This window comes from Nymphalis io, chromosome 15 (assembly GCF_905147045.1).
Source record: "Nymphalis io chromosome 15, ilAglIoxx1.1, whole genome shotgun sequence".
NCBI classification, from domain to species: domain Eukaryota; kingdom Metazoa; phylum Arthropoda; class Insecta; order Lepidoptera; family Nymphalidae; genus Nymphalis; species Nymphalis io.
In genome coordinates this window covers 9,532,995-9,550,951 of record NC_065902.1, presented here as the reverse complement: position 1 = coordinate 9,550,951, position 17,957 = coordinate 9,532,995, and the positions used below count along the sequence as shown (strand labels likewise).

Genomic DNA, 17,957 nt, shown 5'->3' with positions numbered 1-17,957 from the left:
ACACCGTGTCACGCTTCACGAGGATTCGTTTAAAAATATTTGTGTTTTTTTTTTAACTTTGTGGTGTACAATAAATTATAAAGTAAAGTAAAAGTAATGATAGGTATGTCTTTGTCCTTTATGGGTTCTTAAGTCATTGATCCGATTGTGATGAGTTTATGGAGTTGTTCTGTTCGCTGAGCAAAAGAACTAGTTTTTTTATCTGCATTTTCTTCTATGTAAGTTTATGTAATATACGTTTTATATAGATCTTTTATTTTATTCCAGCCGTATAAAGCCGGGACCGATAGCTGTAGCTAATTATAAATAAATGATTATGAAAATCAAGACGTCGCACACAGTAACCGTATTTTAAATTTTCCGCGCGGGCAACACCAGAAAATTGTTCACGAGGTTCTCGAGCGATGTTATATAATTATATCAACGATGTGTTGGAATACATCCTGGCAATAATTAGCATAAAATATCTCATTAAGGTAGATTATATATGCGTGCTCGATTTTCCTCGTTATAAATGTTTAATACAAGACACTCGAGGACTTTTTCGATGTAATCAATTCGAATATTGAACCTATATTGAAGATGACGGTGGCGTCTTTTCGACAGACTCCGGCCACGGTCTTTATCAACGGAGACGAGATAATTGCGCAGGCGCAAATTTGTAAAAATACACCAATTTATATTCCTTCACCCTAATAATCTGGACAGAGAATACAGGTGCAGGTTAACGTTTACAAAACACGCGAGTAAAAACGACTAATTACCAAACTCCTGCTACTGAGAAATTCTGGACGGAATACCCGAGTAATTGTTAATCGCCCCGACTTCAACTCTTAGTGTCCAGTCCTATAAACTAGCCACACGACAACAAAACGATTCGAGTTAATTATTATTATTATCAATACTTAAAGATGATTCAATGAAACGATAATTATTAATGAACCAGTGGTGATGATCGTGAATAAATTCAGTTGAAGTCTTCAAGGAGTACAGTTTATGGGCTATTACTCAGATAGCCCCTCATTCCAAAATACAAGTATTATTATACATTATATTTACTTAACACGAATATAAATTATAGGTAAATGATATAAAAAATCATCATTCTAAATATACTATTATTGAAAAAGGCTCATCGTCATTGAACTAGATTATAACGATTATAATATGGAATCTATCTAGAATAGCTGTTCATTGATTTTTAAGATTCTTTCGCCGGTTTTTCTCAGGTCAGGGTATTTCTATCCTGAACCGGTGATAAATAATTTATAATTTGAATATCAATGAATAAGTGTAATGCTTCTACGTTGAATAAAGTGTTGTGATTTTTTTAAATAGCTATTGTTAAAGAATTTAAATCCTAAATATTTTGTAGTAATGAAATATTGTAAATATTTTAATAATATATAATTAAAATAAATCCTCTAATTCTAAGCCCACATTTGTTTATAATGTACTAAAAAATAAGGCATATTACATTTTTTTTTGTATGAGATATACTGGAAAAATTTACATTTATTGCTTTTAATATATCTGCGGAATCTCTTACCAGAATTCAATACATTGCCCCAGGAAGGATTTATTGACTTTGCGGATTCGGAAACTTTGTAAAAGTATTGAAAACTATGTGTTTCGTAAATTTCCACGTATCTGCATGAAAGTAAAAATAAAAATTATCATAATTATATGTTAATATAAATGTTTTTTTTTTAATGACAATATCGTGAATTGAATTAGGAATCATAGTTTAATAAATAAATGTTTTGCTTTAGATAGTGGCGGTAATAAATACTTGATTATTGCTAAAATTGTTTTAATTTTGTGCTCTACATCACTTTTTTTACATAATCAAATTATTTTTATAACAAACTATATTGTTTTAGAAAAATAATAATAGTCATCAGGTAATACAGCGAACGATCAAGATTCTAGGGTATGTACGAGTAGAGGAGTCTTAATAAACGCTACGTATTAATAAAGACTAGATACTCTTTTTTATAGAATAGGTGGACGAGTAAATGGGCCACTTGATGGTAAGTGGTCACCAACGTCCGTAGACATTGGCTCTGTAAGAAATGTTAACCATCGCTTACGTCGCCAATGCGCCACCAACCTTCGGAACTGAGATGTTATGTTCCTTGTGTCTCTAATTACAGTGGCTCACTTACCTTTCAAACCGGAATACAACAATACCAAGTATTGCTGTTTTGCGGTTGAATATCTGATGAATGAAACCTACCCAGACGAGCTTGCACGAAACCCTACCACCAGTGAAGTCTACCCTACTTACTTTTCTTAGACTTTTATCGGAGGATGTTGGTCAAAATATTTTGTCATAAGTCGATTATCCTATACGATTGTTCAATTATTACTCCCCTTTCCAGTTAGTCGAAGTAAGTTTAATCATTGCGTATCTATACTCAAACGATAGTTAATCAGTAAGTAAATTTAATTAATTTGTTTAATTACTAGTCAAACAATTTCCGCACTGTTTACACTACTGTGAATGTATGTAATAACGAACGATTTAGAAAGCTGTAACGTAAGTGTACGTGAAACAACCTTCGTTACTTAATTTATCATATTATTATTTTATGTAAAGAAATCATTAAATTCATTCATTCATTTCAAAACACTTTAATCATAGCCAAATACAAATTTTAATGTATTTTTCAGTCATAATACAATATCATTATAATTATAACATCGCGTTCTGTAATGACGTGTAATAAGCAAGGGACCTCACCCCTGCCCGATAAGATCGGTATCCATACCTTTTTATTTCAAATGAATTAAAATGCTAATACTGTCATTGCACGATGTTCATTTATCATTCAAACTGAATGAAATGAAATTAGAAATATAATAAATAATGCAATGGCGTCGATGTTTAATGATTATGAATCATTAAAATACTTAAATCATTGAAAGGTTATTTCGAAAGATTCGCGCTTGATAAAAAAAAAATGATAAATTTAATTAAAGAAAATATTATTGTAAATGATAAATTGGATACGGTTGTATATTTTGGCGATTTAGCGCATTAATATTGCGTGTTTTTATTAAACATAATTGGTTTCTTTGTTTATAAGCTTTCAAAATAATTAGATAACTTACAAGTTATAGCAATATCATTTATAATTGATTTGGTGAAATGTATTTCTATTCATTTTCTAATTTTTGATTTCCTGATAGTGAGCTATCAATGAGTACTGTGAAATTGAAGTTCTTTTATCATAATATGTCTATAATAACACTGGCTCATCCTTTCATATCTGTCGGCAGCAATATTAAGTATTGAATAACTGGAAACTTGCTGTTAAAATGCCTCGTAAGTCTATTGTAGCGGCGTTTTATTAAACTTCAAACCTCGGGTCCGGTCGATAAGAAAGTATCGATTATGTCTGTCAAAAAAGTTCTCAGTCTGATACTGAACTACAATAGAAGTTGGTTATGTTTTCGCCGTGCCTCGGAAAACACGTAAAGCCGTTGGTCCGGCGTCTGAACTCTCTCCAATCGTGTCAGATTGCTGTTCTATAGGACTACGTACATGCGTACATACTTGACAGTTCCTCGTGGTCCGCCAAGATGGAAATCAATCAATAGTACCTCATCACCATCATTATAATAAATAGGAAAATATACAATTTCATCCGTAATTCTATCATCATTTTAAACTTACACAAGAAAATATAACAACGCCGTTACAGTATTTAGTTTATTTTGGCAAATGCTCAAAAGCGATACACACAGTTCAGCTCTCAAATTCCATCTAAGCGTACCCTACTTGGCCATTCCAACACAAACCGTTGATTAGTAACGTACACAGACGAGAAACTAATTGCACTCATTGTCACGTAATTACAACCAACATTTGTCATTGGCTCACGCTGACTTTGGTGTTATAACGCTTAATCCCTCAAGGGCGGTGATATTTTATTTTATACCGTAATATATATCCATCATCCACAGAAAACATAATCGCACTCATGGCTTAATTACTTAACCATAAGTAAGGCATTTTTTTATATTCGATTTTTAAAATATTTATGTACATATATATTTTTAAAATTTATTATATTGATTCATTGATTTCAGATCACGTGTAGAACTTTTAAAACTGTTAGCTACTTTAGGTGGCAGTTTTGGCGCGTTTTAGTTTTGTTCCAAATTTCAACTAAGAAATTTTAAACTTTGAATATTTTGTTACTAAGGAACTTCAAATCGAAGCGGAATAATATATCAATTTTAATTTAATCAGTAACTATTTAAGAAAGGAATCAAATTATAGCAAAATATATTTTTTATTAAAGTTTATAAAACAAAGTCGAGTATCAATCTGCTCTAGCATTTAATAATATTGAAGATTAACTTGACATAGAAAAGAGAGCAGCGGTTACTTATTACCAATGACAGTTATAATAGTGAACGTATAATTATAAACAGAGTAATTAATTACTCTGTTTATAATTATACATTCTTTATATCATTTATCTTCTGATTCTATAAAGACGACAAGATCTAATTGATAGAAATTATTATTCAAGATAAGTTATTACCAAATTCTATACAAGATTATGTGATTGATAAAATCGATGAGTATGAAGATGATTTTAATGTACATTATATTTCAATTCAATTGATAAATATAGTCAATTATTGATTATAAATAATTTAGGCGTTTCCTTTAAAAATATTTAATACAAATAGACATAGATGATAGGTAAGAAAGATGTACAAGGCCTTACCGCTAAAACAGTGTCACTCATTCAATCACTTCAGGCAACCTTAAGGTAGAAGAAGAAACGGAAGAGAAGGAAGCGGTGTGAACACATAGTGAACGCAAAAATTTAAAAACAAAAAAAAAATCCTTATTTCAATAATGTCAGTACTTAATCGTTATAAACTAATGTGAACATAAATACTGAAGTTACACGGAAATTTATTTTCATTTAATTAATATTAATTTTGTAAAAATTTTATTAAGTGAACAAAGGTTATTAATTTCAAACTTGCATGAGCTTTGATTTCGGGAATTAAAAAGTATAAATAATTATCCGTTATTGTTAAAAAAAATTCAACATAAGTAATCGTGTTTATATAAATGCTTAAAAAGACCTTGTAATAGCTGTAATACATTTTAATTTTATTATTACGTTTAAAAATATTTACACATTCCACTAACGTGTTCCATGAACGATCCTTTAAAAAAATTCAAAATATCCTGACGTTTTTTTTATTTACAAATGATATAAAAAATTGCATTAACATATTATTATGGCAACTTATAGTATCGTCTGTCAAATATCAATTCATTTTTAACGACACCTTGAAATAGATACTCCATAAAAACGTTAATTATTTTTTAATAAAATTATATTTCTTGCTATGGTGTCAAGTTGTGAAATTTTAATTTAATATTCTGTGTATTAAGTTTCTTATAATTCCATAGAATTGCTTCGATATTTTCGTAAACAATTTTTTATCAAATCATATTGTGTTTATTGTTTTTGTTTTTTCTGTTTATGCACGTACCAAACTTTTGGACAGTGTAGTAAAAACTATTATTGACATTAAAGTATTCTTAGAGGACTGTCATTAGTACTCAAAACAATTGTAAAGAGGTTTTATATATTAAAAAAATGCAATTAATAAAAGCCACTTTTAATAAATCTAAAAAAATAATGTTCATAACTCGATAATATTATAAAAACCGAAGCTTGTGGTTTCTATTTCCATGTCTATTTTAATAATGTATACGATATTTTTTTCAAATTCTCCTAAGAATACTCAATACCTAATTTAACTCGTGAAAAAACTCCGCGAATGTATTCCATTAAAACTTTTATAAAACAAAATTTTTAAAATGCGTTGCAGTTTTATAACTAAACTCGCATATCATTTTTTGTTTCGGACTATTTATAACCATAAATTTATATTTTTTGTATCTCATACATTTTTATAATTTTATTCCACTTAGCTCTGCCAATTGCATTGCCATTGGACACGTCCATTTATGTCATGCTAATTAATTTTGCTTAAAAAAATAAACATCTAATTAATATTTTCGCTTAAGTTATTTTAATTAAAACTTATTATTGGGTTAATAGTTCATTATCAAAGTATTGAGTCTGTAAGGTTTGCATATCTGATTTCTGGTAGGAAAACAGAATAGTCAAATTTTGCATTTGTAGGTTACCTTCAGCGTGAAGCCGCCTAAATCTCAGGGCAGCTCAATGTATCAAATTCATACTAAAGTTTGCATGTAAAACTTTTCGATGGTCAACTAACAATCGCTCTCCTTACAACTACACATATTAACATGTTACTAATTAAGAGTTGAGAGACGTCGCTGCGAAGGAAAAAAAACCTTTATGTATGATGTGAGATGTGTACAACGATTTTGTTTATATTAGCTTTTTCGAAAAATGAAAATGTTTTATCGAAATTGTCGTTTAAATAATGAATTTTAGAAAATAAGGTTCTAAATTAATTACTATTGACTTTAACTATTTTCTTTTTATCTTAAGCAGAAGGCTTGGGCATGTCGTAGCACGCGGCACCAGTGTATTTACTTGACCCTGAGATTAATTATAAGACAATTGAGCATGAAGATATGCAGTACAGATACAAGTGTTCTATCTAATGGATCAGCTTCCCAGATAAGGAAATATTAATGTGAATAAAAGACTTACCTATTAATACTGTTCATCGCTGATGATCCAGAATTATCTCTTTCATTCCTTTCTCTAGAGCCTCCTGCGAATCGTTCAAAGTTTTCTCTCTCCTTATAATGTCTATCAGGTCTTGGTGAAGAGGATCTTCTGCCTTGCATTTGCTGAGGCATATTGTTCTGTTGGACCGTCTGGAGAAGGTTGTGATTCGCTTGTGGCTGCTGCAAAGCTTGTAACAATTCCTGGGCGTTGGCGGCACCATTCGACAAGAAATTTGGCAAGCCCTGATTTAGGAGAGCATTCGACAACGTTGGGTTCAGCATGTTCGGCCGAATATTTGAATTCTGTTGCGGATTGGAGTTCAGTAACTGGTGAGGTTGCGCCATCGCTTGAAGGTTGGCGAGGGACGTAGAAACTACTTGGCCGTTATTCAACGCTAGATTCACCATTTGATCGTTTGAGTTGACGTGGTTCACCGGGATCGTAAGGATGGTCTGTGTTGCTAGTCCTGGATTAAAAAATATACATATTTATAATAACTGTATTACTACTAAAACTTAATTATTTTCTAATTATAAACCACGAATTTTAAAAAGTGTATCAAACATACACATTTTTTGATTAAATATAATAATTGTAAATTAGTACGAAAAAAATATATGGTAAAACTACTTTGTTGGCAATATTCGAAATTTGAAATATAAAGAAAAATCTATGTCATCATTTCGTATCGTATGTATTAATTAATTTAAAAAAAATATAATAGACTTTACCATACCTTGAGATGTAGGTATCAACAGTTGTGCGCCTTGTATTCCTTGGACGAGTTGACCAGAAGCCAAGATGAGTTGCGGCATGGGCGACGGCATGGCTGGCGGCAGCATATTATTGTTACCGACTGGATTAGGTGAGCCCATACCTTGGAAATAATAATTTACTGTAACATATTTCCATATTAAGATGGATCCTAATTAGATCGTATTTCTGGTTTTGTTTTCATTCTAATTCATTCATTCGTTTAGTTACAATAAAAAAGTAATGTTTTTGTTTGTAACTATTATTGATTGAATACTAAAAGAGCATTACGTTTGAAGTTTTTTTTTTTAATATTTTTTTAAGATTATCTGTGCATGTTATTAAATGCCGTTAAAACTTTAGAAACTTTAGTTGTATAAAAATAATAATTTAAAATAATCGCCATAAAAAGAGCTATTTATAAAATTTTATATTTCAATTAGCCCTCGGTAATAAAAAGTATAATAAATTTAGACTATTTGCTTTAGGAAACACCATTCGTCATAGCAACAGTTTGTTACTAACGAAACAATCGTGTATCATAAGACTTTCTAACTATAATTATAAACAATAAAATAATATAGACATTTAAAAAAAACCCTTCACACCGTCATAATAATAACGATAGAAAATTACAAAATCCATCGGCAACCGAGCAAGACTAATTTACCGCGAACAAAACGGTCTCACAAAAATCTAAAAGATTATCTGCATGTCTTACAAGCCCGTTAAATTCAACATTAACATAACCTATTCATTTAAACCATGACATATCACATTTTATAATAAATGCTCTTTCCTACGGCGCATCAATTAAGAGCCGAAAAAAATGTATAATAAGGTCTATTAAGACAATAAAACTGTTAATGATACCGCAACAGACTCTACGTCCGTGCGTTCGTGAAAAAATATAGTAATTATTCTCATTATTTAAATACGTTTTTTTACCCATTACGTCTGAGGTATAACGATCGCTCTAGAGGAGCCGCTATCTTGGATTCATTAATCGATTGGTTTCGGTAATCACCTAATTATGGAAGTGATTTTCGACTTAAGAGCAATTTTAATGCATAAACCGTGTCCCTCTGATTATCCCATTTCGTCTAATTAGTCGTCTACCCTCCTAAACGACGAATGACCGTCCGTCGAGAATGGTAATGTGCTGAAAAAGACGAATTAGATACGTGACCCGAAGCGGTCTATAATTGAAAAGGTGAGCGGTGAACGATTTTGTGTTCAAGGAATTAAATAATAAGTTCCCAAGCACTGTTTAATTAGAACCAATTCATGTATTCTTAAAGGTTATAACCTAATTATTTATATATAATTTAATCATGACGCGAGGGTAGAATATAATGAAGAGGTCACATTATATACGCGTATTTGTATATATTTTAGAATTTGCTAGATTTAAAAGTGTAATTGCATATTTTACCTGGAGCGCTAACGCTTAAGTTCAATGGCGAGTTGATCACGGGATTGGATGGCATGGACGTGAGACCTTGGAGGTTGGCGGCCAACTGTGACATCTGTTGAGACATCTGTTGCTGGGACATTGGCATGCTCTGCTGCATGTTGGCCAGATTCTGAAGGTTTTGAAACATTGATGCCACTGTGGGGGAAGGAATCGTTAGTGACAGTGTATTTAATTGAAACTGTATTAATTAATTATTATATAAATATTAAATAAAAATTTTAGATAAGTTTAGAAATGTTTGAAGTTTAAGTTCTAGTTTATTTTGAATTAAAGTAGCTATTTTCTATAATTTCTTTGGATAAAGATAAGTTATAAGAAACTATTTAATAAAAAAAAATATTTAGTTTAAAAAAAGTAATACTATTTTTTATTCATTGGTTTATTTTAGCTAACATTATAAACGTATTAAATGTAATTAGGAAGTAAATAAATCAGTTTTACGAACTCACTGGAGCCATTCAAGTGTGGTTGGTGGGGCGTGCGAGCGCGCGGTGACGGCGTGCGCGGCTCGGCTAGCTGCGCGCGACCACCGCCGCCCTCCGGCGAGCTCGCGCCGCTTTCACGGTCCGACTCCGCCTGCTGGACACACAGACCAATTTCACCTTGATTTATATTATATATGGTACATTTTAAATGAAATAAGGATAAGTTTATTTTAATACAAAAAGCCGAACAATACCATATCAAGTAATCACTTTCTTTGATAAATGTAAAGAAGTGTTTATTGGTAAGGGGCGTTTGTTGGTTTAACTTTCACGTAAGTGTATAAAAAATTATTAAAATTGGCATTACTGTTTAATTAAAGATAGTTTTAGTCGAAGAATAATATAGGTTATTTACATATTTTTATTGCGAATGTGAATATAGCGAAGCTGCGCTTTTAAGATGCTTTATCCATTAATGACTTGATCGTTAAATGAGCTTACAGTGAAGACATGACTTGTTTTGCTGACGGTTCATCGTTGTTGACGAACGGGCAAACCACGCATTTGTTAAGATGACATGTTTCTGAAATTTTATTTTGATGTTAGCCCGTCAATATCGTGATCCAGCAGTATGCTGCCGAAAACACCTTAGTTTTATAATAACCCTGTCAAAAATGTTTATTTCTTTCTAAATGTGATTAGACTAAAACAATTTTTTTTGTTATGTACTCAATCAAGTTTTTATATATATTTAAAACGAAAAAAACGTTTTATAAGATATTTCTTCCAGTTCCAGCCATTCTATAGTGAATAATATGAGTATTTATTTATTTAATACTTATTGCACAACATATAAATAACATAAGAGAAATAGGAAACAATCAAAGAAAATATGGTGCGCAAAGGCGGTCTTATCGCTTATAGCGATCTCTCACAGACAACCTTTGGTGAAAGATTTTTTGTAAGAGAACAGGTAAGTACATTTACATATAAAAAGGAGATACTAAATATTTTATGAGAACAATAAACTAGACATATCTACAGTCCACTAAACACATATAATAATCTATATATATATATATATATATATTACATAAGTATTAAGATTATATATATATATATATATAGATTACATAAGTATGTAACTATATTGATATAAGTACATAGGTACAGTCAAAGTAATAAACTATTGCTTATATCATAATGGTGATAGCTACTGAGAAGTATCACGCAATTTGAAATTATGTATATTCTGTGATAGTCGATATTAATCGCATAATTGTTTGATCCGCATATGAGATATAAGAAAAATTGCTTTATAGGATAATTTGCTGCTAGTGTTGTTTAGTGCCTACTTGATAATAGGTAATAGAATATCAGCGAGTAAAAGTAATTGACTTATCCAAATATCTTCGTCAAAATTATATTCGTTCTTAGGCAATGAATAATTGATTTCGAGTGTTCGTTTAATGAATCATGAAATCTTGTGTTTGGGACAATATAAGTTATTGTGTTATTTTGTCAAGAATTTCTCAGTAGCGTCCCAATGGAAGTCATGTGTTTGTGTTACATTAGCGTGCTTTGGGGACTTAATGCCGTTGGTTCTGCGTCAAATCTTTTTCGTCGTGTCGGATTGCCATCCCATCGCTGCCCGTATTCATAAGTACAATGATATTTGTACTTGTATTGTAGTCTCAGTTGGAAATATCTTCAATCTGATGTCGATTTAGACATAACTATATTTGAAAGTAAAAAAAAAACATTATTGAATTGAAATAGTTTTATTTCAATTTAATAATGCTTTTTTATTTAATTAAATACATTTCATATAAATTTAATTGTATTATAATATTATTTTAATAATTTTTCGTATTTATTTTTTCCGGATCTAGCATTATCGATATATATATACAACTTACGTAGACAAATATAGTCAACATTCAAATATATAAAATATACAGCATTAATAAATATTATATAATAATTAAGTTTGTATAATTAATGAGATGCAGAATTCAAATTATAATCGTAATAAAATCTAGCGACTTTCAGAGTTGGTTAGGCTAATTAATTGGACCTTGGTCTAGACTTTAATTATTGTGAAAGACAAGCGCTTCCGTAATATTAAATTTATTTAATTAATTTACGAAATGTTACTACTGCATTTTGAGACACATTTCTAAATAAAGGTCAATTGATAATTATTATAACTTATACTATATACATATTGCAGTGTTGACTCTTTGATATATAAATTGTGTAGACTTTTGTTAAGTTACACTTTAAAAATTCTTAGGGTTTCATCATGTCATTAAATATTTCGATTTAATTGCTCTTTGGGTCGTAACTCAACCAATTTTTTAAGTTTAGGTCTATCAGGGATTTTTTTGACCAAACAAAAGGAGGAAAATGGTTTTGTTTCAAAGAGATTCAAGAAATGGTAGTAGTTAGTCTTTTAAAATAAAATCACGTCGTTTTTTATTATTATTGATTGTAATATCAATGAAGATAAAAAAATATACGTAGTCATAAAATATATGAACACGTTCAATTATTATTAATAATTTGAATATATAATATAGACTAAACATTCATGGAATAAGCTAACAATAAATTAATGAACACTGATAATTTATTTTAATAGGATTTTTCAAAAATCAATGTTACGATTAAAAAATAACAATGTAGGAAAAAAAGTTAACTCAGTTACGTCAAAATGAAACAACATATAAAACTAGCCAATTCTACTAACAAATTGTCACTTTATCGCAATCGAATCGACGCGTGATCGTTGCTGTTTATCCGTTTTCCTATTCTTTAATTTAATTATCGACTATTGTCATAAAAGTTAACAATTAAGTTGGATTTTGACATAACGGTATATGTTAACATATTATCGGTTCGTTTCGAATAAATATAGACTATTTAAAGTTGGATCGGAATTGAATCGGGAACGTATCGTAATCCAAATAGATTAGTAGAATTCGGTCCCTGTTACTTTAAATTCAATACGCTCGTGCGAGATGACAATTCAAAAATCCTTGTAAGTTTTTGTTTTTATATTTTTATCCCGATTATTAAAGTTAGGTTCATCGAAAAATATTCGATGAGCCACACTTATATAAAACGATTATATACGTAATTGTAACCGTGCTGTATGCGTATTCGGTTCTTTAGTCTTAGTTACCGTTTATACTTCAAACCTTCAGTTATCAATAACTAGCTAAGCATTGTGGCTAACATATAACTTGACCGATATTAACAAGATCTTTAGAGATCTAAGAAGATCTTTGTTGTTTATGTTTTTTATGTATAATTGTTTGGCGGCGGGCCACCTGATGGTAAGTTGTTCATCAATGCCAATAGACATTGGCATTGTAAGAAATGTTAATCGCTTACATTGCCACTGCGCCACCAGCCTTGGGAACTAACTTGGGTTATGTCCGTTGTGCCTGTAATTACACTGGCTCACTCACCCTTCAAACCAGAACACACCAATACTAAGTACTGCTGTTTTGCGGTAGAATATCTGATGAGTGGATGGTACCTACTCAGACGAGCTTGCACAAAGCCCTACCACCTGTAATTAGTAAATATTAAGAACGCGGACGAATGCGCGAGCGTACCCAGAGCCTCGTCATTTGCGGAGAGCAGGAACACCGAGATGGTTTTAGTTAGGAGTTCCACGTAATCCTCTATCATCTCCGAGATGGGGGAATCTATGAGGATTTTCTCACGAAAAAAGAAGAAGTTAATATTAAGAGGCATATAAATAAATTAACTGTATAATATAAGTATATATTCAATGTAGTTCGGCTTTTCGTAAGTTTTATACTGGGTTAACATATTTGATGTTTTTATCCAGGGATGTAAACTGGTTCGTACCGGTTAGCAATAAAATTGTATCAAATCTACTTTTATTAGGAACAAAGTCGCGGGTTTTTCTCGTGTGTATAATGAAATCGTTTAAATATCTTTGAAAGGCCATATCGGTTGTATATAATTATTAATAAGTCATTAAAAACAGTTTATCGAATTACCTCAAGGCAATACATTTATATAAAAACAGTAATGTACAATTAGTTATGAAATATTTTTCAATCGATAAATATTAATGAGTTTATTATTAATTTAATTTTGTATTATGAATATTTTTATGATATTAGTGATTTATATAATATCTTAAAAAGTTTTCGTAAGGATTGTGTATTGATAAATTTAAATTTATATTAGTAGTATACATAGGCATTTTTTTCTTGTATAACCTCTACAGACGTAATGCCCGAGCCTTTTGTATCTTATTCATAATTTCTTTAAATGTTATTTCAATGTATTTGCATGTATATTATACCAGGAAACATAACAATCTACGTTTCAGGATTGAAACATTGATGTCGTAATCATTTGTAATACTTAATAAGTACATACGCTAAGTAAATTATACAATTAATTTATTAAAAACGATAAGTCTATTGATTACTTTGATGACATTATAGAAAAATTAAAAAAATATAATTATTGAATGCACGTATTATTTTATTTCAAATATATAATATTTTTATGTTATTTTTCTTGTTGTTACATTTTTCTCAAAAAAGGAGAGGCCTTGGCCCAGCAGTGGTACATTCACAGGCTGTTACATTAATTTGTAAATAATAGGTTAATATTTAAAGTTTTTCTTAATACAAAGTTAATGTACGTTAACTAGACTAAATTTGCATCATGTGACTACGTGTAAGTGGAATTATTTGTAACCTAGTTGTAATGTGTAATATAAAAATAAATGTGATTCTGTTGATGTTTCTATCAAAATAAATTTCAATGTAATTAATTTTTAAAAAGGGTTTTAAATGTATTCTGTTTATCGAATAATGTTATTTAACGCTATGATTCCAAGTTAGTAACAGTTAATTTTCTTATATATTTTATTATTATTGCTATCTTATTTAATTGATATAAAAGAGTAACTTAGTAGAAGTTTCCGATCGAAAACTTTACTTTAAATAATCTTGAAATGACATTCAATGCTTTTAAGAGATTTTGAAGAACGGAACGGTAAAAATAAACATTAATACAATATTAATAAAATGTAGTCAGAAATAAGCGCGAGAAACCGAAAAACGCAACTAGCGTCTAAACGATTTAAATAACTCGTAAACAGACAAAACCAAAGTCCTAGTCTAGGCTCTGGTCGGTAATTATATTATTCTTTATAAAATTATAAATAATATACGATATGAATTATTGAAAGGTAATTAAATATCGGCCTTGATAAATTAAATAAGGATATTGTTGATTATATTTAATATGCATAATTATTTATAGTACAAAGAACATGTATAATGGTCATAATTAAGGTTAAACATTACGTCTTAGCGTTAATTTTTATATTTTCAAGCAATTTTGTAATTATAAACTTGTTTTTTTTTTTGTAATTAACCGCATGACCTTTAACGAATGTATTAATATAAAATAACCAAAAAGTTTTTATGTTAATCGTTATCCTTAAAACATTTAATGAACAATATTTATTTATTAACGTTTTCTAATGTTATAATCGTATACTTACGAAAGACAATGTCATTCTCCCCGAACCTTCAGCAATTGTTCACTTTATTTAAAAAAATATAAGTTTCGTTACAACACTATAGTCTCATATATCATCCTTTGGTATGTCGAAGTGTGAAATTCCCGTCGCCTCAACTTATTCGAACTTCGCAAAACTTCGTACAAACTCACTTGTCCAATGAAAACGTCCGTTTCTTTATCACCGTGTCAAGAGACTTAGATTTAAAAAAAAATATAGTTATTAATTAACCGTACTTTAAAAACAATTAATTATTATATTATAATTTTATTTATTATTTAAAAACGTAATAATGAATCGCTAAATAAAACGCGATCGCTCGACACTTTTAATGCACTGACTATTTTCTAACACTGGTGTAGAAGTTGTATTGTTCATCAAAAGTTCTTTTTCGAGGGCAGAGCGAAACGGAACCCATAGACAAGAGATACCGCGGCGAAAAAGTAACACGGACACTATCGACAAAGCGCGCACATATATTTTTTTATTTTTTTTTCTATTTATTTATCAACGGCCGGCACACATACAACCGCGCGCCAAGTTGCACAGCGCAGAATGAAAGCGCGTCATCAGTTTAAAAAATCAACCCCTTCGGTGGTGGCTGGAAAAAATGCGGCCCCGTTGGGTGGTGGGTGGTCCCTCCGAAATCCTTGCCAAAGCGATCGCCATCGGCCCGACTTGTCACTTGTCGAATAAGCATAATAATTAGAGTTTTCGATTAGCGTTTTAATTGTGTTCAATTACAAAACCCGTCTCGGCGAACCGTTCTAATTTTAATTAAAAAAATATCTTAGATATTAGACGAAGTGTTTTAATTATTTATTTTAATGCCTTGTTTAAGTGGACATGTTAGGTATATTTTACGAGGCACGATTTAAATTCGCGTAACGACTTGTAAAAATCTCATACTAAATTAGTTGTTATTTCATGTTATTAATTTATCAAATATAATAATGTAAGTAATCTCTGGATTGCTAATAATAAATACTGTACATAATATAATATTCATTTATCATTGGTCTGGTGATATGACATTTTTAATTAATCACTCTAAACTAATTAGTATAATTTTTAGTTCATAATACTTTACACAGTGTTGACAATATATTTGTATTTAAAATTTAACTTCAATTTCTAACTACAGCAAACATGCCTATTATTATAGGTTAGTAATAAATACTAAAGTAAAAATACATATGGTGTGTTATACATTTTCTATATTAGTATTATATACAGTTGTAAGCAAGAATGCTAATCAGAATAAGTCTAATTGTGAAATTAAAACTTATTTTTCTTAGCGATTCTGATATCATTGTGTACGATGAAATAACATAAATGTGTTTCAGATCACCGCAGTTAATACATTTACGTACGTAGGAGAGAATTTGTGCGGGCAAGCCGAAACGGATAAACGGCGCGGCGGAAAAATTATCACCAGCAAATAACATTCGAAATAATCAGCGGTACACGAAAAAATCAGTAATTATTCAGATGAAGTTGGACGAACGAAGGGGGTAAGGGGGCAAAGGCCGGCCAAAATAAAAACGGCGTTGCGTAGGGGTGACACCCCGCTCTCCCCTCGCCTCTACAAATGTTATCTAACTGCGTTCGCTTCGCGCCGCGGCGCCGCTTCGCTCGGAATTAGCGCGCCCGAGCCGACGAATTTTCAATTTGTACTCGATTTTTTTCTCGGATAGTTGCTCCTAATGGAAAAGGCTAGGCGATCACGGATTCCGTCTGAAGCGGACAGCGGCTCGCGCTAGATACCATCGGCGCCCGCGAACACCATTACACGTCATTATTTGGTCCGCAAAGTGGGTATTATTGGCGAAGCGGCACACACGCGTATTCGTCCTCATGGGTGTGTGTGTAGATTTTTACTCATTAATTTTAAAACGCTCCGGATTTTTTTCAGGGCGGGTGCTAGGGGGTACGTGGGGGGTTAAAATTGGCGATGGCCGCCGGGCGGGGTGTCACCGGCGGGGGTTATTAAATAGATTGGTCCGCGGCCGAACGGAGCCGCCGATCTGCACTTGTACTCGCGTCATTAACGGGTTGAGAACCGATTTTAAATCGTGAAATAACAGCCTGTTACAGGAAAAGTTGAGCGGGGCTTATCGGACTCTCGCAGTCGTATTCTACAAGCTTAATTGCATTAAAATGTCTAAGTGTATTTTTGTTCGGCGACTCCGCCGTTCGTTATCACCGTTAATTGTTTCGTAGCGGATCAGCTCTCAAGACGGCCGTCTACGGCGGCTCGCGGACGCGGGGCGGCGCGCGTGTAATGACTGTCCCAACAGCCGAGAGCCATCGGATACACACACGCACGACGCGTTTTTTTCTGCGGCCGTTCGGTAGGGTGACCGGGAGGGGTGCTGGGGAGACGAATTGTGAAAAATACTCGAAAAAAGGCAAAATTGTAGCAGATATATAATTAAAGTCCGACGTACAGTAACAGCGTACGGCGATGTATTATGCAGACGCGCTCTCGGGTGTCGCGAGCGACTCGATACGTGAACGGGCCCGCAAGCGAGTGAGAAAAATTAATTGAACGGACATATTCATACGAATGAGGGGGAGTATTATCGGCTGTTCGTAGCTAACAAAATTTGATTAACTTCCTTCTTTTCGCCCGCTCGCCGAAACTAGGATGGTAATGATGCTCTTGACGACTGATTCAGGTTTTTAGTACCGCAACGCTTCATCGCTCTCGAATGTTCGATGCAATAAATATTTCTATAATTAGAGTAAGATAAAAATATTTCGAATTATACATCATTTTACCTTTTCATTTATTTTTTATTAATTACAAATTTCATACTATATTTTTATGAATGGCAACTCGACGAATACGCCTTTCATTTTTATTTTGTTTTACTATCTAAAAATTTAATCGCAGATATGTATATCGCATGTACATTTACGTCGACGAGTCAAAATGTCGGCTGCTTTGATCTTTACTGTTAACAAATGCACTTAAAACATAACAAATAACATAA

General features: G+C 31.7%; 1 protein-coding gene across 7 annotated transcripts in view; it reads right to left on the bottom strand.

The window, feature by feature from the left end:
* The window catches only part of LOC126773794 (POU domain, class 6, transcription factor 2), a 149,372-nt gene that overhangs the window by 31,508 nt on the left and 99,907 nt on the right, over window positions 1–17,957 (bottom strand). For 5 of the 7 annotated variants that reach the window (XM_050494967.1, XM_050494966.1, XM_050494972.1 and 2 more), the window contains 4 exons: window positions 9,396–9,525; window positions 8,905–9,081; window positions 7,453–7,593; window positions 6,696–7,182 (listed from right to left, as the gene is read on the bottom strand). In XM_050494967.1, the coding sequence (XP_050350924.1) occupies window positions 6,696–7,182; window positions 7,453–7,593; window positions 8,905–9,081; window positions 9,396–9,525 (935 nt within the window). Of the gene's footprint in view, window positions 1–6,695; window positions 7,183–7,452; window positions 7,594–8,904; window positions 9,082–9,395; window positions 9,526–14,940; window positions 15,489–17,957 lie in introns of those variants that run through there. The other 2 variants (XM_050494971.1, XM_050494968.1) reach the window with 2 other exon arrangements.